This window comes from Perognathus longimembris, chromosome 20, assembly GCF_023159225.1.
Source record: "Perognathus longimembris pacificus isolate PPM17 chromosome 20, ASM2315922v1, whole genome shotgun sequence".
NCBI classification, from domain to species: Eukaryota; Metazoa; Chordata; class Mammalia; order Rodentia; family Heteromyidae; genus Perognathus; species Perognathus longimembris.
In genome coordinates, this window is record NC_063180.1 from 2,277,210 (window position 1) to 2,304,307 (window position 27,098).

Genomic DNA, 27,098 nt, shown 5'->3' on the forward strand with positions numbered 1-27,098 from the left:
ATCTGGAACCAACCCAGATGCCCCTCAGTAGATGAATGGATCAGGAAAATGTGGTACATATACACAATGGTATTTTTTGCCTCTATCAGAAACAGTGACATTGTCCCATTTGTAAGGAAATGGAAGGACTTGGAAAAAATTATACTAAGTGAAGTGAGCCAGACCTAAAGAATCATGGACTCTATGGTCTCCCTTATTGGGAATAATTAGTACAGGTTTAGGCAAGTCATAGCAGAGCGTCACAAGACCCCATAGGTATACCCTTATGAACTCCTAAGTTGATGCTATGTGAAATGAACTCCATGTTATGGAGACAATTGTTATATCACAGTTGTAACTACTTTCAATGTCCCATGTATATCTGTAGCTTCTATTATTGATGATGTTCTTGTGTTACCTTCCTGTGGTTGTACCTACACTATCTCTGTAATCTTATCTGAGGCTATTGGAAACCGTGTATACTGGTATTGGAAGTAGGAAATTGAAAGGGAATATCAAAATTGAGAGACACAGGGTAAAAAAAGACAAACAACTACAAAAGCAATACTTGCAAAACTGTTTGGTGTAAGTGAACTGAACACCTCAGGTCGGGAAAGGGTAAGGGGTAGGGGGAGGGGGGTATGAGGGAGAAGGCAACAAACAGTACAACAAATGTATCCGATGCCTAACGTATTAAACTGTAACTTCTCTGTACATCAGTTTGATAATAAAAATTTGAAAAAGTATAAGAAAAGAAAGGAAACAAGTTGATAAGAAATGCCTTATGGATGAAACTCTAACCCCTCTGTACATCACTTTGAATAAATGAATAAATGAAAAAGAAGAAGAAAGAAAGAAAGCTAAAGGAAAAAAAGAAAAGAGAAATCCAAGTAAAGATAAAGGGGTAGAGGGGAGGGGGAATGAGATATGAGGTAACAAACAGTACAAGAAATGTATCCCATGCTTAATGTATGAAACTGTAACCTCTCTGTAATTCAGTTTTATAATAAAAATATATTAAAAAAAAAAGAAAAATAAAAAGAAAGAAAGATAGCCAACGGAAAAAAAGAAAAGAGAAATCCAAGTAAAGATTCTACATTTTATTCTGTAATACAGAATATTTTCATGTTAAGAATGGGAGTTTTACCTGATTCTTGGAAGAGAAACTAATAATCACGCTGTGGGCTTTCACCAGTGGGCATTCCTGGTAGGGCCACTTTATTTTCTCCAATATGATTCCCAGCCCTCTTTCTTGACCAGCACTCCATACGAACACAGCCTCCATCACAACACACAGAATAGCTCAGCACATTCTTCTACTACATATACGGCACAAATTGGTGCCCCTGAGATCTCTTCCTTCCTCTTAACCTTCCATCAGTGAAAGTAGCTGCTCCAGAAAACTCAGAGCTGAGAGGAATCTTAAATTGTGGGTGACTAATTGGAAAAGAAATTCTTTGCCGTCATTAGTTGTGAGATTGCTATTTATTATAGTTTTTTCTGTTTTGTTCTTTCTTGGTTTTATTTCTTTTTTCTTTTCCCTGTTTAGGTCTTGGGCTTAGATAAAAGCCCTTGAAATATCAGCTCCATATTATAGCCACAGATTCTCAATCCACACATTAAATTTACTGTGGTTAAAGATTGTCGTTTTTTTCTTTCTCTTTTTATTGACCTATTATACGAGGTTTCATGTGACATTCTCACACATATAAGCATTGTAACCTAGGCAACATAGGCCCTATATCACTCTTCCTTATCTAACATCTCCTTCTTAAATCAATTACAAGTTTCCTGTTCTATAGTCACTCTCTTAAGTGGCACTATGGCATATGTGGTAGAGCACTAGCCTTGAACTGAAGAGCTCAGAGACAGTGCTAAGGTCCAGAGTTCAAGTCTCACAACTGACCAAAAAGAAAAAGAAAAATAAATAAAATTTACTTTCATTTACATTCTTTGTCAGCCCTCCCCTATTGTTATCCTCACCCCAAAACCCCTTTTGTTTTCCAAACACATACATACACACACACACACACACACACACACACACACACACACATATATATATATATATATATATATATATCACCATGAACTTTCAGCATGGTATTTAGAAAGATGTGCATATATTATATTTTGGTTAAAAAGTACTCTATAACTTTTTCTTTCCCCATCACCCTAGGCCTCCATTAATCAACAGCATTTGTTGAGATTGCTTACTCCATCTCCACAGCTGCAACACATTTCAAAAATATTTACCTTCTCTCCTCTTCCCTCTCCCATTCCTTTTATACATACATGAATTACATATACACACATGTATGTATATGCATACACATATTAATATACATACATGTGTATGTACACAGATATAAGCATGTCCATGAATATGTACATATTCCATAAATGAGCAAAGGCAAATAATATTTAGCTTAATGAAATTAGCATATATCTTGTTCAGAAAGACTTTTAAAAATGTTTTAAGAAACCGTATTGGTGCTGAATAAGTACAGAAACAGCTTTTAACATTAACTTGTTGCTAATCCTCAAATAATACAGTAAAATAGGTATTTACATAGCACTTGCCTTGCACTAGGCAATACAAGTAATTTAATGATGGTTTAAAATGAATGGATGGGCAAACAGGCGCTGGCGATCACACATGTAATCCTTGCCCCTTAAGTAGCTGAGATCTGAGGATCACAGTTTGAAGTCAGCTGGAACAGGAAATTCCATGAGACATTTATCTCCAATTAATCACCCCCTCAAAAAAAATCTACAAGTGGGGCTGTTGCTAGAGCAGATGTTCGTAGGTTCTATGAATATACTATGCATTTTATGTTAGGGATTTGAAAATTTCTGATTTTGGTTTGGGTGGTAGGTCCCCAAAACTAAACTTCAAGGAAGTGATCATCCATCTTTCAGAATCTCTTTTCCTCTAAAGCAGAAATGTACATCCCCATGAAGGAAATATCCTTCTACAAGTCTTCATTAATTGCCTTATTTATTCCCTGGCCCTAGTTCTATCTTTTAAGCTCTCTTTCCTATACTTAACCTTATGAGGCACACTCATTTTCCTTTTTTCCTTGGGTCTTATTGAAAGTAAATTTTCAGAAATAGGTTTCTTAAAAAAAACAAAAACAAAAAAAAAAACAAAGAATAATGAATCACCAGAGCCTTCTATGTTTCTCAGTACTCCCTAAGCAGCTGATTCCACATAAAGAAGGATATATGATGTGGTGATGTGATTTAAGAGATCATAGGGGAGTTCTCTCTAGCATTCTCACTAGGTGGGTGGCTATGATTGAAAAATCACAACATTAGCATCTCCTTTGATGTAGTCAGTAAGAGAATTCTTTGATTCAGTTGAAATAACAACTCTGCTCTCTTAGTTAAATGACATTAATCAAGCACTAATCATCCCTGGGTCTTAACTTCTTTTACTGGTAAAAAGATAATAAAACAAACAACAAGATATATGGTGCGCCAATGTCATATTAGTACAACACTAAGAGCTAAGAATTATCTAGAAATGTTTTAAGTGACAATATGACTCAGGAGTTTCAATGTATTAAACAGCTGTGCACTGGATGCTATATCCACCACAGACTTCACTTAAGAGCAGTAAGTTGAGCAACTTTTCCAGGGCAAAATACTTTGAAGTTTATTATGTTTGCATAGAAAACATAGGATGCCAATTAGTGCTGCCAGGTGCTAATGACTCATGCCTGTAATTCTAGCTACTCAGGAGGCTGAGACAGAAGGATTGTGGTTCAAAGTGATCCTAGGCAGGAAAGCTCATGAGACTGTCTCCAGTTAGCCACCAAAAATCCAGAGGTGAGGATGTAGCTGAGTTCAAGCCCCAGGTCTGGCACACTCACACACACACGTGAGCATGTGCGCTCACATACATACACACACTGTATTCTAAAACAAAACTTTGAAATATGTGGAAAGCCAGCTTGATCAGAAGTTGGAAAATAATTAAGTTAGAAGAATTTTGAGTCTGATGATTAACTATTTAATCATCATGATAGCTTTTATACTTTTCCTTTGGACAGTAAATATGGTAGTTGGATAAATAAAGAATGCACTTCGGTAAGGTTGCCTCAGGTCTTGTGACTACATACATATTGCATGTCCATGATGGGCACAGTGACAAAAGTATCTCAGTAATATTTCCCATACCAGGGATTTGTGATCTGGATTTAAACAACTTTCCCCTTTAGTTTCATCCCTGGCACATTTCCTACTGAAAACAACTGCATCAGAATATTTGTGCTTTATGAAAGTAGTGGTTTTTTTTTTTATTGCTTTAGTTTCTTGTTGGTGCACTTTATTACACTGATCCCTTTCATTACAAACTAAGTAGTACTATCTTTTCCACTTACAGTGGGGTCCTAAAGGACTAGGGTTAGAATGCCCTTCAATTTTTCTGCCTAAAGAATGGCTGGCTGACACATACAAACACTCAGTAAATATGCCATAAATGAGCAAGGCCACATTACAAAAAAACATACATTTGCTTTAATAACAAATTTATTTTCAAAATCATTTAACCCAGAATGAATCAGAATCTCAGTCTCTCATCCTTCTTGAGGTTGATGGAATCAATTTCTTATCTCTGCTCAACTAGACTTTGCCCTGAGCTGCTCAATATGAATATTCATGGATAAAGCAGGCCTGCTAACAAAGAAAAGTACAATGCTTTTCTCTTGACTCTGGTAAGTTAGTTGTCAAACAAGATCTGTATCCAATAATAAGTTATGATATCCTAATAGAATATTTGCCCCAGAAAGGGCAAGGGAATGGAGAATTTTGTCTGACCACATAGAAAATGGAAAGGACAGTGAATTGTCTAATAAGCTCTGGGTACTACAGATGTGCTGATGCAAAGGTGGAAAAAGAGACAGTTTGATGAGTCCCTCTAAGTGCAGCCTGAAACATAAAGTTGAATCAGTATTTGAAGGAGCTCGTAGGTGAGTTAATAAGTAGGCCCAAGGAGGGAGAGACTACCCTCTGATTGGTTGAATGCTTTGGAGAAAAATTTGTAGATATGTAACACGATTAATAAGATGGTGTCATTATACCTATCTTTCACTATGCAATGAATTAAGCCTTAAGAAGGAAAATACCATAAAAAATAAGGAATACTTTCCATTCAAAACATTCACATCAACTTCTGATTATACATCATGAAGTCAATATGTTTCTCTTTGAACCTAGAAATCTGCAAACAATTCTTAATACTGTGTACTATGTAGGTGAATTTGTGAATCAAAGAGGTGAATAAAAGCTATTAGAATACAAATTTTCATGTGTATTGTAAAAAATTTCACAGTTCTCTCAAGCTTGAGCATGACATTCTCAGGTGATCTCTTCTCTCCAAGAGAATGTGAATTTATCTGTTCAACTCATTGCTATCAAATGTCTACTGTACCAATAACAGGCCTCAATGGGCAATTTCTGAACAGATATGTGGGCTTTACCTAGGACACATTTGTACTAGGTCTGTAGGCTTCCTAGAGACCACACTGAAAAATCACCATAGGATAAAGTGAGGGTCTAAAGAAGTCAGAGATCTATTCTTCCAGTTTACTGACATGAAGAATCTGAGGTAAGAATATCGTGTAAGTTTCATTGGTGCCCAACCAGTCCTGTGATATTCTGCAGTTTTCATCCACTTATTATGAAACCTGGTAGAGCCAGAGCCTTGGGCCTGGTTTTGCTAAATAGAGGTTCTGCCAACATTTTATGTTCTATTTGTAACATCCTCTGTAGTAACAATTTGAGTAACAGCCAAAGACACTAAAAAGAATTAATTGGGCTAAGAGCAAACTGAAATAGGTATTCTTAGTTACAATTGAGCAGAATCTCATGTTGTAACTAAAATTGCATGAGTCAGAACCAAAGACTGCCTTAAATTAAGTCAAAATCAAAGTATGTGTGGAACTGTTTGGTACCGATTCTCAAAATAAACACAGTGAATAACAAACAGTTTACATGGAGTAATACACACACATACATATTGAACATGGCAAAACAAGACTTCACATACTATGCCACTTAAATTGGGTTTTCTTGATAGAGGACAGTATTAAGAGATTTCTGCAGATAATTTGAAACTCTAATTATAGATCTGTCGCTTGATAGACATGTGTTTCTCTGGGGAAGTTTTTTTTAACTCCTCTGTAATTGGCAGTTCTCAATTGCAAGATAAAAAGTGAGAGAATCATATGAAATGTAAAGATGGTTATGAGGATTAATTAGATGAGTGATAAATGTAAATTTCCTTGGCTGTATTTATTGGAGTTAAAGAAGACTAAAACATCAATAGAAGAAAAGAAAAATAATCTCTATAATTTTACATCCTTATCTCCCTCACTCCGTTTTATGAAATCTCTATTCCAACTGTTATAGAAAAATTGGCAAAATCACAAAGCTCAATACTGCATTCTCCTTTTTTCTTGAAATAGAGGGTTCCAAATGCGGGGAAGTCGTGGTGTAATCATGTGTTTTTATGGTACAAACTTCAATAACAGCCCTAAAATATGAAAGCCAGGCTTTTTTCATTCAAGCCCTCATTCAAATTGCATTTCTAATCCACAGACTTCTCCCTTTAGGGAAATTTCATACATCAATTAATGTGCTTGCTGCAGAACTATTGAACAATCACAGTTCTCATTACCATTCATCCTTGTCTGCATCACAATTGCAGAAGTGTTGAATGTCCAGGCAGCTCTCTTCTAGGCCACATTCACACTGCTGAACCCCAGGAAGAGAACCTCCCCAGTAAGGATGTCTTTCATTGGACCTTCCAATCCACCAGGTAAATGGTGTTCCATCTGAAAGACAAGAGGTTTTATAAGTCAGTTTGTATATATATATATATTGCCAGGTACCAGTGGCTAATGTCAATAATCTGTGATACTCCAGAGGCTGAGAACTGAGGATCACAGTTCAAAGCCAGCCCAGCAAGGAAATTCTGTGAGACACTTATCTCCAATTAACTACCAAAGTAAAAATGCCAAAAGTGGAGCTGTGACTCAACGAGTAGAGAACTAGCCTTGACCAGAGTTCAGGGAGAGCTCCCAGGCTCTGAATTCAAGCCTCAGAACCAACAATAAATAAATTATGTCTTTAATATGTACCATATATTATATTATATACACTTATCTTATATATAATTACATAATAATTTTCATTTTGCTATATATTTACATAAACAGTTTCTCTTAATTTTTTCATTCTTCTGTCCTTCCTTTATCCTCTCTCTTCTTCCTTTATTCCCTCTCTCCTTCACCTCTTTTTTTTTTCTTGTCTTCTTCTTCTACAATCCTGATTTTTCTTCTTTCTTCCCTTTATCTCACAACTTTCTTCTTTCTTTGCCTCGCCATCCATCACCAATTCTTTTTTGTTTCTTTCTGCATTTTTCTCTTTGCTTTCTCAGGGCATGGATACAGATATACTAAGAACAAAACACTCTCTGTATATCGAAATATATGCATATATGTGCATATATAAATACTATTTGTCAAAAGCATTTATATGATATTTACTGGCACGGCTACAAATGCAAATGCTTGTCAGATCAGGCAGTTATCACAATTGAGAAAATTGGGGCACTTTTGAATAAATAATTTCTTTTAAAAGTATAAAAGACAGAAACAAGACACTATAGTCAAGACTAGCTTTTGTGCTCAATTTCTGGTACATAAAGAGGTTAAGGATGAAGGTGTTGGCTCAGGTGAGCCTACCTTTCATTGTGTTATGATCAGACCATATCAGAACTCATGTTCTGAACTTATTTCAGACTTAATTCATAAATTTTCACATACATTGGAGAAAAATTAAAACATTGTGATAACCAGTAACATGTAGACCAAATACACTCTTCAGAAATCCAAGTTTAATCCATCTAGAGCTGGTCTGTTATCTATAATTTAGCTTATATGCTCAACAAAATATTGATTTTAGTTTTGTCATGTTTATATTTCTTAAAAATAATTTAATGAGATCTAATTTCATTTTTTTAATGATTGAGGATATCAGAGGCAATTTTTTAGAATACTCAGAAAATAATTTAATACTTAAAATAAGAGGTATAGACATGGGAGTGTTAAGCAGTAGCTGAGGCATCAATAACCTAATAGCTTAGGATCCACTAATTGCTATAGTCTTTTCATATGGCTTATACAAGGTGCTTAAAACATGCTTATTTTTAAATTTCGCAATATCTGCATCTGTTAGAAAAGTGTAATTTGAGATTCTATCTCAAACTAGTAAGAATAGCAATTATCAAAAATCAGAAACAACTAATACTGATAAGGATAGCAGTTGAGGATAGAGCCTGTATTTACTAATGATAGAAATCTAAGTTAGTGCAGCTACTATGGAAACAGCATTGAGATACCTAAAAACATAAAATAAAATACCATATGATTCAGCTACATGACTCCTGGGTATACATGCAAATAAGCAAAGTCAGCTTACTGCAGAGAGGGACACCAGCACACCACTGTTTATCAGGGCATCACCCATCAGCCAAGCTACGGAATCAGCTTAGAGTCACATGAGTGAATAATGTAAAAATTAAAATTTGAGATATACATAACAGCATATTATTCAGCCATAAAGAATTAAATTATCTCATTAGTGGGTAAGTGGGTGGATCATTCATTATGTAAGCAAAATAAACTAGAGGGATCTCTAGAAAACAAGTTATAACATGCTCTCTTCTAGTTATAACATGCTCTCTTCTGTGTAGTATTTGTAGAAAAATCCTTGAAAATAAAAATTTGTCTCTTAGGGATTATTCAAGGAAATGGAATGAAGGGTACATGGATGAGAGAAGTATAGGATGGGTTGAATAGCATAAGTCTGCATTACATGCACACATATAAAAATAAAATGAAAGTCACTACTATACACAAGTAATATACATAAATTATTTTAAAGAAAACTGTTTAAAGTAAGAGGTGTTTTCAACCCTCCTTGGTCATTATGCACTGAATATATGTACTGAATTATGACACTGTATCCATAAATTGATAATTAAAATGAACAAATATAATTTTTAAATGAAAGACATAGAGATTATAGTTTGGTTTCCATTTGCCATTTTGAAGGAGAATAATATTTATCTGAAGACTATATTAGGCTAGAAGTCTGCCTATCTATGGCTATTGAACATGAAAATCCTTGCTTAAAAATAATCCATACAAGAAAGCCCTAGCTAAGCTCCCTCTGACATCACAGTTTTCCCACTCCAGAGAAACTTTTACTCCTAGAAAGACAGCCCAAGTAAGTTATACCAGTACTGGGATTCTGGTCAGGAAAGAAAAATCGACTTTGCTGGCCTGAAAACACAGATTTGAGCTCCGGGCGGTGTCCCACCACCACACCAGTGCCGGCGCCGGCACAGCGCCCCAGCACTCCGTGCACCTAAAGCACACAATGGTGACCAGGAAGAAATCCCCTGGATGGCAGCAGACAGAAGTGGATCATAGGCTAAGCCCGGACGGGCTGAAATCGCAGAGAAAGAGTGAGTACCCCACAAAAGACATTCTCACTTGTGCCCACAGAGCAGCTTCTGGAAGGTAGCCCTTCCCCCACCACCAGAGCAAAGCGGCATCTTTGACATCTTTGACACTGGCATAGGATCAGACCAGACTGGAACTAAAGGGGTCTTGGGGAAATCGAGGACAAAGGGGCCATCTTTGAAAAGGCCAAGAGAAATAGACCAGTGAGAGCCAGCTTCACCCAGGAGAACGACCCCTGCCCAGGCACCTCCCAGGGAGGCACCTCCCAGGCCAAGGCTCACACACTCAGGTGAACTCAGCCAGAGGTGTCCCGCACTGCCCGCCAGAATTTTTTAATTAAAACTGAAAGCAGCAAGCAGCTACCAGTGGCACGGAACAACCAGAAGGGAGAACAAACAGTTCCTGACTCAGATAAATGGTCCTGTCACAGAGGAAGCCCAATTCTCAGCCCAAAACAGAATTCAGCCCGGAGCTGAATTCCATAGCCAGCTCTTCCCAGAGTCCACTCTGCCCAGGAGGGAAGAACCTCCCCCAGGCAAGCAACTCAAACCTGGCCAGAGGTGCCCCGCCCTGCTGAGTCCACAGCCTATTCAAAGCCAGGTGTTAAAGGCCATACAGCGGACAGGAGGAGCCACAGTTCCCAAGACTGTTCACGTCTCCCACATACAGAGGTCACCCAAGTCCTACCTGCAAGCTGTGGGTACCACAGAGCCCCAGGATTTCACTAACAGAGGAGGAGGTTCAAAGCACATCCACCCCCTGCAAACTGAAAGCAAGTCAAAGCAGCTAAGCAGCAAAATAGACTGCAGGCCATCGAAAGGAAACCAAAGAATGTAGAAAGCCCATCCAAACAAGGAAGACTCCATTTTTAAAAAAACACTTTTTAAACTTTCTTTTTTCCCATTTCTGAGATGTCATTGGATTTTTGTTTTCCATTTTTATTTGTCTGTTTTATCAGGTTTTTTTGTGGTTGTTTGTTTTTCTGTTTTTTGTTTTTTTTTTATAAAATTTTTCTCCGTTTTGTGCATTTGTCTTCCAGTATTTTTTCTTTATTTCTCTCTTCACATTCTCTTTCTTTAAAATTACTTTCCTATGAATAACACCTTAACTCTTTTCTGCTAACTCTCCATTTTCTATCATTTTAACCTTGTTCTTTCTACTGATTCTACTCTTCTCCACATTTCCACCTCACTGAAAGTAAACCAAAATCATCCCCTTCCCCATACATTTTTCTCTATTCCCTTTGCTACCTCTAACTTACCCTCCTGATTTACTTCCAGGACCTCCAGATTCCATTGACCCCTGGTTATTGGATAGATGGTATCCCTGCTCAATCAGAGTGAATCAAAGGGGTTCAAAGAGAAAGCCAGCCAGTCCAAAAAGAACTTAATATAAGAACAAAAATTGCTCATAGGGTTGTAATAGTAAATAAATAACTACTGAATACAGAGCTCAGGATTGGTTGTTATATCAAAATTGTATTTTTTAGGAACACAAAATCTAATTTTATATACAAGTATACAAGGTATCTGTATATAATTGTGAACTTCTAAAATTTACACAACAGTACTTGGTAAGGTCTGCTATGGGTCTGAAATGGTGCTCACAGGTGCTTACAGATAGGCATTACCAATCCAAATGGGCAGAAGAAACACAAGAAAGATGGCAAACAATGGAGTCTCATCTCCCACTCAAAACAAACAGGAAGCAGAACAGTCAATCAAAGACATAGAAGAGAACCCCCCAAATACTCTACAAAGTCTACTGATAAAAATGTTAAATGAAAAGTATGAATTTCTTTAGTAAACTATTCTAGAGCATGAGGAGGCAAAGCAAAAATTAATAGAGAATTTCATGGCCTCCAAAAATAGAAAGATAAATGAACTTCAAGAATCAAATGAAAAGATAGCTACCCAGCTAAAAGATTTGAGAGAGAGCACTCAAAACAAAATTAATGAAGTAAAGAAGTCCATTCAGGACCTAAGAGATAATTATAGGAACGACATGGAAATCATCAGGAAAGACTAGTGAGAAGGAAAAGAGATTCAAAATCAAGTAGCTAGCCTACAGTCCAGACTAGACTAAGCACAGGATGGAATCTCAGGAGCTGAAGATTCCCAAGTATCTGTAGCGAAAGAACAAAAATCAATACAAACCGAATCCAATCAACAAAACAGATCACTCCAGAAGCTCCAAGACACAATCAGGAAGCCCAATTTAAGGCTAATAGGTATTGAGGAAAACCTAGAGAAAAAGTTAATGGAATAGGCTACCTATTTAACAGAATATTAGTTGAGAACTTCCCAAAAAACAAAATGGATAGGCCTATACAGATACAAGAAGCATTTAAAACACCAAACTGACCAGACAAGAATAGGACATCCCACTGACATATTGTGATCAAAACAGGATTGATAGAGTCCAAGGAAAGAATCCTTAAAGCTGTTAGGGAGAAGACAATAATCACATATAAAGGAAAAGCAATCAGAATTACCCCCAGACTTCTCAGCAGAGACCATGAAAGCAAGGAGAGCCTGGAAAGAGGCATACTACACCCTAAATAAAAATAACTACCAACCAAGAATAGTCTACACAGCTAAACTCTCATTCATAGCCAAAGGTCAAATAAAAGTCTTCCACAGTAAGAGAAAACTGAAACAATATAACTCCACTAAACCAGACTTACAGAAAATACTTAAAGATGTACTATACAGGGAAAATAATCAAGATCACAATACAATACAGACAGACACAATCACAATACAGACGGAGAAATGAACCCTAAGTAGAAAACCAGAATATTAGATCAAGAAATGGGAAGGCACAGCTTTTAACAAGATAGCTATAATGAAAGGAACAAACAATCATCTCTCAATCCTAACTCTCAATATGAATGGACATAATTCTCCAATCAAATGACATAGGCTCATAAGTTGGATCAAAAATCAAGATCCATCTTTCTGCTGCCTCCAAGAGACACATCTATTGAGCAAAAGTAAACATCTTCTAAAAGTGAAAGGATGGAATAAAATCTACCACCAAATAGCACCCATAAGCAGGCTGGCATTGAAATCCTAGTATCAGATAAAATTGACTTCAAATTAAAAATCGTAAGAAGAGAAGAAGAAGGTTACTACATACTAATAAAGCGATCTCTTCTACAGGAGGATATAACAATCTTAAATATCTAAACACCAAATACAGAAGCACTCAACTTCATCAAACAAACACTACTGACTCTAAAAACACTCATAGACACAAACACATTGATAGTTGGGGACTTTAACACTCCACTGTCACCTCTGGACAGATCAACACTCCAAAAACTGAACAAAGAAACCACAAAATTAAACAACTGCATAGACCAACTAGACTTACCCGACATCTACAAAATATTCCATCCAGCAACAACTGAATGCACATTCTTTTCAGCAGCACATGGAACATTCTCCAAAATATATCTTATCTTAGGGCACAAAGAAAAGCTGTGCAAATTCAGAAGTATCAAAACCATTCCCTGCATTCTCTCAGACCACAATGGAATAAAATTAGAGCTCAACTCAGCCACCACAGAAAAGTCTACAATTCATGGAGACTAAACAACACACTGCTGAACCATCAGTGTGTCATTGAAGAAATTAGAAAAGAAATTCAAATGCTTATGGAATTCAACCAAGATCAGTACGCAAAGTACCAGCTCCTTTGGGACACAGCAAAGGCAGTACTCAGAGGGAAATTTATATCTCTGAGTGCCTACACCAACAAACTGGAGAAACAGCAACTCAACAATTTAAGGAAGCACCTTATATCCTCGAAAGAGAACAAAAAGCCAAAACAAAAGACAATAGACGGAAGCAAATAATTAAAATCAAATCAGAATTAAATGAATTAGAGACAAAAAGAAATCGAAAGAATCAACAAAACAAAGAGTTGGTTCTTTGAAAAAATTAACAAGATAGACAGACCCCTAGGAAACGTCACAAAAAAATTAAGGCAGCACACCCAAATTAACAAAATCAGAGATGAAACAGGTAACATTACCACAGACACAACCAAGATTCAGAAGAAAATAAGGGACTATTTTGCAAACCTTAATGCCAACAAATTCGAGAACCTGAAAGAAATGGATGATTTCCTAGAAAAAATTGATATCCCCAAACTCAACCATGAAGATTTGAACCTTCTAAACAGAACCATATCTAGTATTGAAATAGAAACAGCAATAAGTGATCTCCCATCCAAGAAAAGCCCAGGTCCAGACAGATTGACAGCAGAATTCTACAAGGCCTTCAAAACAGAACTCACACCAATATTCCTCAAACTTTTCAATAAAATTGAAAGAGCATGTTCACTACCAGACATATTGTACGAAGCCAGTATAACCCTATTCCCAAAAGCAGTCAGGGACTCATCACGGAAAGAGAAGTATAGACCGATCTCCCTGATGAACATAGATGCAAAAATTTTCAATAAAATCCTCGCCAATCAACTTCAACCGGTCATCAAAAAAATCATACACCATGATAAAACTGGATTCATCCCAAGGATGTAAAGTTGGTTCAATATATGCAAGTCAATTAATGTAATCCACCACATCAACAGGAACAATGTAAAGAAAACATGGTTACATCTCTGGATGCGGAAAAGAAGTTCAATAAAATCCAGCACCCGCTTATGTAAAAGCCCTGGAAAAACTGGGATTCCAGGGTACAATCCTGAATATAATAAAGGGAGTTTATGACAAACCAACGGCAAGCATAACTCTAAATGGGGAAAAACTAAAGCCATTCCCTTTAAAATCAGGAGCAAGATGGGGATGTCCTCTCTCTTCTCTCCTCTTCAACATGGTACTAGAATACCTAGCCATAGCAATTAGGCAAGAAGAAAATATAAAGGGGATTGAAATAGGAAAAGATGAAGTGAAACTTTCTCTCTTCACAGACGACATGATCCTATACCTAAGGAACCACATAGACTCTACTCCCAAACTACTAGAGCTGATCCAAAACTTTGGCAAAGTTGCAAGATATAAAATAAACTCTCAAAATTCAATGGGCTTTCTATATGGTAATGTCCTCAATGCTGAGACTGAAATCACGAAAGCAATGCCTTTGAAATAGCCTCAAAAAACATAAAATACCTAGCAATAACCTTAACCAAAGAAGTGAAAGACCTATATGATGAGAACTTAAAAAACATGAAAAATTAAATTAAGGCAGAACTAAGGAAATGGAAAAATGTCCCATGCTCCTGAATTGAGATGATTAATATAATCAAAATGGCAATATTGCCAATGGCTATCTACAAATTCAATGCAATACCCATGAATATCCCAACACCATTTTTTAATTAAATAGAGGAAGCAATCCAGAAATTCATATGGAACAAAAACAGACCCAGAACACCAAAAACAATTGTAAGCAGGAAGAACAGCACTCGAGTAAAGCTATATTAAAAAGCTATAGTAATAAAAACAGCTTGGTATTGGCACCGGAATAGGCCTGAAGACCAGTGGAACGGAAATGAAGACACAGAAATGAACCCACAGAACTATGCCTACTTAATGTTTGTTAAAGGAGCTAAAATTAGGATGGAAGAAAGCCTCTTTAACAAATGGTTCAGGCAAAACTGGTTCAACACATGCAACAAACTAAAACTAGATCCTTATAAATCACCCTGCACCAAAATCAATTCCAAATGGATGAAAGACCTCGAAATTAAAACAGATACCCTGAAAACACTAAATGAAGGAGTAGGAGAAACACTTGGGCTCCTTGGCACAGGACAGAACTGCCTTAACAAAGACCCAGAAATGTGACAAATCAAAGAGAGGATAGACAAATGGGACTGCATCAAACTGCAGAGCTTCTGCACCGCAAAGGACATGGCTCGCAAGATAAACAGAAAGCCCACAGATTGGGAAAAGATCTTTACTGGCCATACAATGGACGAAGGCCTCATATCTAAAATATATGCAGAACTAAAAAAATTACATTCCTCCAAAACAAAACCACAATGAACCAATAGTCCCCTCAACAAGTGGGCTAAAGACTTAAAAAGAGATTTCGCTGATGAGGAAATGAGAATGGCCAAGAGACATATGAAAAAGTGCTCTGCATCACTCGCCATAAAAGAAAGGCAAATCAAAACAACATTGAGATTCCATCTCACCCCAGTAAGAATGTCCTATATCAAGAAATCTAACAATAACAAATGTTGGAGGAGATGTTGCCAAAAGGAAACCCTACTCCATTGTTGGTGGGAATGCAAACTGGTTCAGCCACTCTAGAATGCGGTATGGAGATTCCTCAGAAGGCTAAACACAGAGCTCCCCTATGATCCAGCAGCCCCACTTTTGGGCATCTACCCAAAAGACCACAAACAAAAACACACTAAAGCCACCAGCACAACAATGTCCATCGCAGCACAATTTGTCATAGCGACAATCTAGAACCAACCCAGATGCCCTTTAGTAGGCGAATGGATTAGGAAAATGTGGTACATATACACAATGGAATTTTATGCCTCTATCAGAAAGAATGAGATTGCCCCATTTGTAAGGAAATGGAAGGACTTAGAAAAAGTTATATTAAGTAAAGTGAGCCAGACCCAAAGAAACACGGACTCTATGGTCTCCCTCATAGGGAATAATTAGAACAGGTTTAGGTTGTCACAGCAGATGATCACAGGAGCCTAATATCAATACCATTATGAAAGCATAAGATGATGTTAAGTGAAATGAACTCCATGTTATGGAAACAACTGTTATATTACTGTTTTAATTACTTTCAACATGCCATGTGAAACCGTAGCTTCTATTGTTCATGATCCACTTGTATCCCCTTCCTGTGGTTGTACCTGCACTATCACTGTATCTTATCTGAGTACTTTGGAAACCGTGTATACTGGTATTAGAACTAGGAAAGTGAAAGGGAATACCAAAACCAAGAGACACAGGCTAAAAAGACAAAAGACTACAATAGGAATACTTGCAAAACTGTTCGGTGTAAATCAACTGAAAATGGGGAGGGGGCCGGGGAATAAGGGAGGAGGTAACCAACAGTACAAGAAATGTATCCAATGCCTAACGTATGAAACTGTAACCTCGCTGTACATCAGTTTGACAATAAAAATTTTAAAAAAAGTAATCTAGCTTTAACTGAAAAAAAATAATCCATACAAATTACACAAAATTTCTCTGAATTTCTCCTTGCTAGTTCCCAATGGTAGTAACTCAGATCAGCAGGTAGTGGGGCCACCTGATGGCTCAGTGTCCTGGACGTCATAAGAGCAACATGGGGTAGTCTTCAGAAAGCCCAATTATTTTAGGGGATCTGCTTCACAGAGCACATAATCCCACAATCTGTGTTTACTGGGCCCTGTGCTCTTCCTAAAATAGAGCCTATCCTTCATTAACCAATCACTTTTTGAGCCTAATTATAATAAACCCTTTCCTGTAGTTTTAAATAGCTATAAATGACTGCTAAGTGCTTAACTATAGTGCTTTCTTCCTAAATCAACTCTCAGATCAACATCACTTGGTGTTCCAGAGATCTGGAGAGTTGACATGGAGCATCACTAGGTTGAAGTAATGATTCCAGTGTGTGACTTCAAGGGATAGAAAGATAAAGCATCTTGTATTCATATACAGTCACCAATATTGGCCGTGGCTCCCAGAATGAGAAAAAATATCTCTGATCCCCTCTTTTCTTAGTACTCCCCTTTCACAGATGAGACCCTTGACTGTAAAATCAAGTTCGATGTCATCGCAGATTCTTTGTTTTTTTGTAATCTACTCCAGAATTGGGAGTGTGTTGGTACCATCATTATTGATATGTGGATATAATGTTTCTAAAGTTTTACTAATTCACATTTTCTCTCTTAGCTCTATAGAAGTTCTAGTAGATGCCCAACACTCTATTTTGTTTTGAATTTATTAAATTATTCATACCACTGAGAAATGGGAGTTCTCCCCTAACACTTTGCAATTAATTTAAAGCTTGCAAATCAGTTTTACTTATCCACTATCAGTGAAGAAGGATAAAGAAAGGGAATGAAAAATCATATGTATATGTATATATTTGCATATATATACATGGTATGAGAATTATCGCTACTATTGCTGTGCTTTCTTGCTCATTACCCCATCTTTATTTCTTCATCCTTCTAATGTAATAGAGAAAATATAAAAATGAGCAAACAGGATCATGTAGGATTTGATATCATAAGCCTAATAGCTAAATCAGACAAACAATCTACACTTTAGCTAAAACTTTTGACTATTGAATAAATTGATATTTCACTTAGCAGAAAATTATTTCACAAATGAAAGAATAAAACATACCTATAAGAGGTTTTTCATTTAAAATGTTCTTTTATTTGACAAGTTATTTTCAGGGGCTTTTCTAATGATTCAGGCATTATTCTAGACTCTAGATAATTCACAAAACAAAGAAATGAGCAACATAAATGTTTCCTCAGAGACTGCATTGCAACCAAGGGGGGTATGTAACAATAATAAATGTAGGGGAAAATGGCAAGGTAAATTGTACAGTGAAGGAAGGAGTTTTACAACATTTAATCAAACTTATCAGGAAAGCCTAACAACAGCAAGATATATTTTGCAAAACCTTGAAGGCAATGAGCGAGTCATTCATTGGCCCACTGGACAACAGCACTGCAGACCAAGAAATGAGCCACACTTAGAATTTAGAGGAAATCAGTGCATTTTCTGAGATCTATGGCCAAGTTTTTAATTACAATTTTCAAAAGAATAGAGAAAGATTTATTAAGATGGAAAAATAACAGGAATGGGAGAAAACAGGTAAAATAGAACTTGAATTTACTGAGTTCTTGATTAGAAGGACAAAACCCTGAAGGCTTGAAAGCCAAAGGTATTAGGAAGATACTTAGATTTCATAGACTAAGAAAGAAAGAAGAAAGGGGCTTTAGCTTCAGCAATGCTGTCATACAATTTGTTCAGTGAAGAGCCCCTATCTGTCTGTCTGCCACAAACATCAAATGCTGAGAGACAGACATAGCTGAATCTGCTGTGCTGCTGGCACTAAGGCCAATTCACCTTGAAGATCTCAGGATATAAGCCATGTGGCTCCATGGAAGATGTGTCTTTGGGCAGTACCCCCTACACAGCACAAGGTCCCTAGCGACAGCGACGTGCTCATGTGTTGTCTCCCAGTCTTGGATCCTTATGAGGATAGAAAAGTGTGTCCTAGATTTAGGTAGAAGATTGGGAACTCAAATTTGACTTCACTGTGGAACCAGAACTTATAATGTCAATTTTCCCCATCACAGAACAGTATTAAAAAATAATGATACACATAAATAGGATGAATGTCCATTATCGAACCAAGTCAAAACTTGGTATGGATTAATGTATCAATACATTCCACCTCTGACTTCTCAGTTTCTCCTATAAAATTGGCATACTTGCCCTAATACTTGCTGCTTTAGTTGTTTCTAATTAAACAAAAATATGTGAGGTATGGTGGGGGAACTTGGACAATACTTTTTGCTTTAACAGTCAGGATACCATGAATCCATTCTGATTCAATAGGAAGCAGAATACAGAAAAGTGTATTTATCCTGAGCAGTCTACATAGGAAAAATTATGCTTCTTGTTTTTGGCCTCTGATGACTTCAGGTCATGAAAATGAAGCAGTGTTTTCATACAAAGTTCTATCAGCATGCATCATAAGTCGCTCCATCAAACAGCTCAGAAAGGAACATGGATCTCTCCAAATGAGTACCTCCCAGCAGCTGCCTTGAAGTCTTGCATGGATGGTAAGGTGCTCAGTGCATAGAATACAGGAAAGATAATTGAGCTAGTGTATTAATTTGAATTGTTTTAATGCATGTGGAATATTATTGTTACATGTCTCCTTTTCTAAAAACAAAGTTTTGGAAAACTCAGATTGCACAGAAAGTCTTCCAAAAAATCCTCCTGGGAAACTTTCTTAGCATGTGTATAATTACATATCATAGAAAGTGATCATTTGTCTTTTACCTATACCAAATTTAATATCATTGAAATAAGGATCAATTATACCAGCCCCATGCCTTATAAAAATTGAAATAGAATACATTGTTTAAAAATTTGAGGCTCTGAGTTCAATCTTCTATTATTGTCCCTCCAAAGTAATATTACCAATTATGCTCAAGGTTTCTGGTTGGTTTGCAGTTAAATGTTCTGAAATGATAAGCAAAGGTATAGACATATTTGTCACAAAACCATGTAGAAGCATTTAATTATACCTCCTTTTAAGTCATAGTCAGATAGCTGTCTAGATAGAGGCTTCAGAGCTTGGAAGGTCAAAAAGAGGATTTGAATCCCAGCATTTTCATCCAGGAGATTAAAAATTATTCTGTTTTTGCCAATATGCTTTGTTAAGGGATAAAAATAATTTACAGCTGAAAACTTATGCAAAGGTACTTAAATGTATTCACTAGAATAAAATAGCATAATAAATAAATATCCTTGACCTATTGCATGGTCAGTCACACATTAATTCTCTATTAGAATTTAGTGTGAGCTTTGTGTGGTTAATATTTTTTCAGAGGCTCCCCACTGAAAGTATGTTTGTCTTTGACACAGATAACAACCTAAGAAAGATTTTTTCCCCTGTAGCTTCCTTCTTTTCAGATATTCCCTAGTTCAATCCATTTTGCTGAAAACAAAAAAGTTCTTTCTTCAGCTGAATAATATTTCCTTGTGTATTTATGCAACATTTTCTTTATTATCTGTTAATAGACACTTATGCCAACCACATGGCTCAGCTATTGTGAATAGTGCTACAACCAACATGGGCATGATGGTAGGTGGATTTCGTTCTTTCAGATATATACCAAAGTGGGACACACAGATAATAGGACAGATCAACAAGTTTTTAAGCAAAATAAGCCTAACATTGGAAGTACACGACCCTTAGTTCTCTCTCAAATGTGAAAACAAAACAACACAAATTAAATGAATATAGAATAATTAAATGCTCAAGATTTAGAAGGGTGTGGGTTCAGGGGAGAAAAAGGGAGGTTGTATTTGATCAGAACTCACTGCATACCTGTATGAACATATCTCAAAAAATACCAATAATATGAACAACTAATATATGTTAATCAAAAATACTTTACTAGCTGGGCATGTTGTAGCACACACCTGTAACGATAGTACTCAGTGGACTGTGGTAGGAGGACTATGAGTTCTAGGCCAACCCCGGTTACAGAGTAAGACCTTGTCTCAAAAATATCAAATAAATATGCAAATATACAAATGAATACGTAAAAGAACAAATATATAGGTAAATAAACAGAAATGAAGATGGATGCAATCACGCATCTCTGTAGTCCTGGCAATGGACTAGGGTTAGGCAGGAAGACTTCAATCATGAGTTTGAGACCAGATTAGGCAATATAGTACAATTCCATCTCAATAAATAAATACTCTCAAAAGTGTCAGTGTTTTCTGAGTGTTTACACTCAATTTTTTTTTATGTCCAATTCTTTGGACTTGAATTGTCACCTCCGTTTTAAATTAGCTGTAGTATTTGACAAGCACATTAAAACAGAAAATTCCAAAACAGTGTTATTTAACTTACGTGGCATAGGGACTGCATAGGGTACAATGACTGAAGTTTGTCAACAATAACTTGTTTTTAGAGTGTTTTTCTCACCTCTTTCATACCTGGAGTTTTATTTCCTCCCAATCAGTGCAGGCTTGAGCTCAAATAATCTGTATTTTGTCCATTCCTCTCTACATTCAGAGCCATGGGTTACTATTGTTACTATTATCCTCAGTAAAGCCATGCAACATAGAGTCAGAAAACAACTCTCAAAATGGGGCTAGAGGAAGTGAGACATAAAAAGATTAAATTGCACATTGTAGAATATTACATAAATGGAATTTGAGTTTTGGAGAGGAATGTGCTTCTGTGTGTTGTGTGTGTGTGTGTGTGTGTGTGTGTGTGTGTGTGTGTGTGTGAAAAAGAGGAAGAAGGAAGAGGAGGAGAAGGGAAAGGAACAAAAGGATAAGTAGGAGGAAGAGAAGCAGAAGTAGGAAAAAGAGAAGGGAACCAGGAGGAGGAGGAGGAGAGGGAGGAAGGGGGATAGAGGGAAGAGGAGGAGGAAAAGGACAAGGAGGAGGAGGAAGAGAAGGAGGAGACAGCGATAATAATGAGAAGGAAGGAGTATATTTCATCCTGGCTTACTAACCCATAAATTTAACACTATATATATTCCTTCGTGAACTATTCCAGAAAAATGCAATGCCTGAATTTAAGATATATAAGGACACTTCTCAAAGCTTTGGAAATAAGTATATTAGCTCACCACCTGCTTGTGAAGTTTGCTCAAATGGACAATTTATAACCTATTTATAGAAAAATGGCTCAAGAAGAGAAACAAGTAAAGATAATACACTTTATAGAAGATATAATTACAATCCCAGTTTGTAGATATTTAGTTTAAATTATGATTTTCCTAATAGGAGATGCAGAAGAATTTGTGAAGCAGATTAATTTGTATAATTTTATGGCTTAATCACTAGAGGCTGTTGAACAGAATTCAAATTGGAGATCCCTCTTGAATTCTGTGATTATTTAGTTAGTCTTGATAACCTGGGAAACATTAAACACAACAGCCTCTCTGTGATCACTGCAACTACAGCCAGGAGAACTTGGCTCTTAATACTGCCAGGAACAGTTCAAGCAGAGTTCAAACAACACTATCATGGAGCTGGAAACTTCTGTAAATGCCATTCTGAAGAGCTATGGTTGTCATTGTTACTGTTTCCTTAATTTAGTTACAGGTTTAGAAGAATATTTGTAGCTTTGCATATCAATAGGAGGAAATGTAGCACATTTTTATAACCTCAAGAATGTCTACATTGATCATCAAGTATAGTCATTCCTGTGAAGAGAGGACAGCCTGCCCCACCCTCTTGGCTTTGTTGCCTGCTTACCCCTGAATTGAATGAGGGAAGACAAAACAGTAGGCCAAGTGCACCCTGGACTTGTCCTTCCAGGGAGCTAGCTGCTCTGATAAAACCATGGCACTATGTCTAACCAGTTTGGCTTCCCTAGCTTGAACCCTATAATGTGGTACAGAAAGAACAATCAGATCAGCCATGTTCAGACATGGGCACAGGAAAAATAGGATCAAATGTTATGTGACACTTAGCACCAACCATATAGCATTATTGTATAATAGCTAACATAAGACAAGTTAGATATAAACAATATAAGAAAGAAAACCTCTGTAAACATTGGAAAGAAATATGACCGATAGAATTACTCTGCTTTTAAGGAATCTGACATTTCTTAGGATGTAATTAAAAAGCACACATGAGAATGAAGCAAACAAAAGAATCTCAATTGACTTTTACTCTCCCTCTTAACTCTACAATTACCTAAGAATCAAAGCAGTTTTATTTATGCTTTAGTCATCATTTTGTCACCCCTGGTTCTGTTCCTTCAGTTGTCCCTTCTTCCTCACAATCCTCTAATATGAGCTCAACCTGATATCCTATTAAGTCCTCATCTCTGCTACTGTGAACTTCACACATATGCTCAGATGTCCCTCCACAGAAGCTCTGTGGCTCTGTATTATACATGGCCATTTTACAATGTTCTTACCTCTTGGCTTTAAATCTCAATGATTCCTAACTCAGTATTCATTGGACTTTTGGAAAGATTTTTTGTTGCTGGCCACTAAACTCTCTACCTTGCTATTCACAAGTTGGAGCAAAGATGGAGATATAGATATTCTATTTAGAAATAAAGAGTATATAAAATTGTTCTTTAGTTGACAGAATCTGTTTTATGTGCCTGCATTTTGATGATTTGTATCTTGTTAATACACCAAAATATTGTGCTGCAATCACCTGTAATTATGTGTCCTTAGAAATTTTGTGGCCTCATCCTCCATTATTATTTCTTCCACACATAGTTCTGAGTACAGTCAATTAGAATAAATACCTTATAAAAAATAGACTCATAAAAATTATACATACATATAATTCTTATACCTGATGGTTTCTTAGTTTTAGGGTGTGTAAAACTCATAATGTTGAAATAAGGAGGTCTGGTCTGAACAGCACTGTCTTGGCCTTATGAACTGTACGCTCTACCATCTTGTCTTGATGGGTGTGCCTGAATTTCTAGAGGAGGGGAAATACCCCACCAGGTGATGGGTGTCCCTGAATCCTTGGAGATAGGGTGGGCACTTGGCCTATAGATTACTGAACCTGTCAGTACAGTGCTTGGGACTGGGAGTTTCCTGTGACACAACCCCTGAACTGACCCTATTTAAGGTCAGACTAGCTTAGGTGCCATCATGCCATGCCACATGTCTTCATGTTCTCGTCCTGTGCCCTGTCTCCTGGCTTATCTCCAGTCACCATGGTGTCCCAGTTCAACTTGCCATTCAAGCTAAATTAGTTTTCTGGTATTGTTTTTGTTTTAGCTTTCCTCTCTGGCCTATTTCCTGACAAGGTTAAGGGTATTTGTAACAACTGGCTTTCTGCAGACTGCTAGTGCTCTAACAAAGACTCAGACATTTCATCCTTCAATATGTGGCTTCTCTGATCATTTACCTTATAACAATGGGATAAATCATTGGCACATTTTAATAACCTTTTCTTTCTGGAGGGACTCCTATTATATTGGACAGGAAGACCATGTGCAGAGCCAGGAGTTTGACTCTGTGAGTGTGATAATGATTCACACACAGCAGTCAGCAGTCGTTCAGCTGTGACAGTAGCTCAGAGGAAGAATTTGACTTTTTTATATGAGTCCTGGGGAAGGTCTCAGGACAAGGTTCGCATTTCAATGGAGGGCACATGGTAAGGACATTAGCAAACTGTGCAATGGAAGAATTGATGTGGTAAGGATCACAAAAGGAAAAGATGTGGTATTCACTATAGAATCTTTAGGAAGCAACTCTGGAATAATGAGACTTCTGCATCTACTAAACATTTTTTTTTTATTTATTGACTGTACTCAGAACTATGTGTGGAAGAAATAATAATGGAGGATGAGGCCACAAAATTTCTAAGGACACATAATTACAGGTGATTGCAGCACAGTATTAACAAGATACAAATCATCAAAATGCAGGCACATAAAACAGATTCTGTCAACTAAAGAACAATTTTATATACTCTTTATTTCTAAATAGAATATCATTTATGAGAAACACTTAGTTTGAAAGAAAACAATCTCATCCATATCAGAAAATAATAGCTGACATTCATCAAAGTCAGCATTGATATTACTGCTTTTCTGGTCAGGATCATTAAATCAGAGCATATGTTTAATATTGTGATTAAGAGCTACTCAGTGACATTAAGAATTAACATTTTATCATGTTATTTTTGTTCTTCTCTCCTGCCTATTAATCAAAGAAAACCCAATGGTGGGGGAGGGGCAGGAAAAGATTAATGACACTGCCTCTCAAAATAAATGATGAAAATCTTTTTAAGGAACTCATTTAGAGCTGCACTAGACAAACTCTCTAGGACATACCGCAGAAACCTTTTATGATTAAAGAAAAAAGGTAGGCAGAGTTTAACTTCAACAGTACCTTGATTCTATTTATATTAATTAAGCCTGTGTGAGAATATAATGCTTTTTATTTTCATATTGCACATGACCCAGCAACCCCACTTTTGGGTATCTATCCGAAAAACCACAAACAAAATCACAGCAAAGCCACCAGCACAACAATGTTCACTGCAGCGCAATTTGTCATAGTGAGAATCTAGAACCAACCCAGATGCCCCTCCGTAGACGAATGGATCAGGAAAATGTGGTACAATCTTCATAGTTTTCAATGCTCAAACCATAACATTCAGGGAGACATAAGCTCAGAGGATTCAATTCAGAACGATCAAAATACTTGTAAAAATGGTGGCCAGGGAGCCTTTCCAGACACTTAGTGTCTGAAAAATTCAATTTTCATCATAGTCACAAAATAATCAAAATTTTTAGTCATTAGTTTCCAAGTTTAAATTTTATTTAAGGAAATTTGGTGCTTTTACCTTTCAAAGATTTATTTTCTATTTTGGTTATCTTATTTGATAGCATTATAGGTTGCTGAGTGCTAAAGATATACTAGCTTTAGGTTTAATTCAGTTATGAAAACATGTAGTTTCAGTAAAAGAAAAGGTACAAAACTTGGAGGAGAAGGTTAAACACAGAATGATAAAGTTTAACTTGTACCTAAAAGGAAAGTCACCAAAATTATCATCAACTATTCTTTTATAGCCATAGAATTATTTCAATTCCACCTTGATCCAGTAGGAATGCAATTCATGCACAGATGTTGGGTCTGTATTCTCAAGAATTCCTTTGAAGATATGGAGAATTAGGTTTCACAGTTATTCATTCTTTTCTAATTATGATTCATTTTTCTCCATTAATTTATTTTCTTCAGGGAACCATGTTTCATACTTTGAACAGTTTATGAACGTAGGTCTAGTTCAAGTACTTCTCTTATTCTCCTGCTCTTCCTCCTTGTCCTACACTTCCTCCAATTCCTCTTCCTCCTCCTCAATCTTCTTTCTTCTTTTTCTTCTCCATCTCCCTCTCCCTCTCTCTCACTTACCCTCTCTCTCCCAAATATTGCTTTGTCTTGAATCCTATGTTAAAAGGTTTTCCCATGGGAAGGTGATAATGTGCTTCTCTACTCATTCTGCCCTATGTTTATTCATTAGCCCATCCATTCATGCACTCCCTCAGCAGGAGGCATCAGTTTTTCTTCTGTCTCACAACTCACTAGTGAGCCTGTTCCGTGGAGATGTGGGATTAGTTTTTGTTGATTTTCATAAGTGTTCTATCTTTGCCTTATACATAAATGCTACAAAAACTAGATCCTCTAGCCCTGTGTTCTTCTGAGCTGTATGATGTTCCTCTCCACATAACCATTCCTTCAGTACCTCAACACAACATTGCATCCTCCTATGTCTTTGCACCTGTGTTACTGTCTAAGCTGAGACACTGAGTACCATAATAAATAACCCTTTCTTTACCACCAAGGATAAGAAGATTCCAATATTTTTATGAGCAATCTCCCTTTCAGCCCATCCTTGCTTGTGGGATCTCTGGCAGAGCTGTGTGGCATCCTGCTTGCAGATCACTGCAGTCTGCCCTGCACAGATGCACACCCTAGATTTCCTCCATTAACGATTCCATTAGGGTGATTCCTGGCAACAAAATATTGCCATAGCATCTCAGTTCCAAATGAATTTGTAAAACCAAATGTTTGCAATGTGAAATACAAAGTCTCCTCCTCCCTGGCCTCCAAGCTACTGTTTTATATGTCTTTTCTTCCGCACATATGTCAGTCTTCACTCAAGCTGATGGATTCCTCATTTTGAAGAAAAAAAAATTATTACTTTGTTTGGATCCCTGATGACAAATTTTTTTATAGCCACAGTTGATATTCACCATTCCACATTTTGACATACGCAAATGACTCTTTTTCAAAGCCCTTCTTAACATTTGTTTCCTTCTAAGAAGTCATGTCTGGCAATTTTATTTGAAAGGGTTCCCTCTTCTCAATAGAAAT

General features: G+C 36.8%; 1 protein-coding gene across 3 annotated transcripts in view; it reads right to left on the minus strand.

Annotated features, from left to right (window-relative positions):
* Positions 1–27,098, minus strand: part of Cntnap5 (contactin associated protein family member 5) — a 936,592-nt gene that overhangs the window by 191,040 nt on the left and 718,454 nt on the right. For 2 of the 3 annotated variants that reach the window (XM_048329503.1, XM_048329502.1), the window contains exon 14: positions 6,665–6,821. In XM_048329503.1, the coding sequence (XP_048185460.1) occupies positions 6,665–6,821 (157 nt within the window). The remainder of the gene's footprint in view (positions 1–6,664; positions 6,822–27,098) is intronic. The other variant, XM_048329504.1, reaches the window with a different exon arrangement.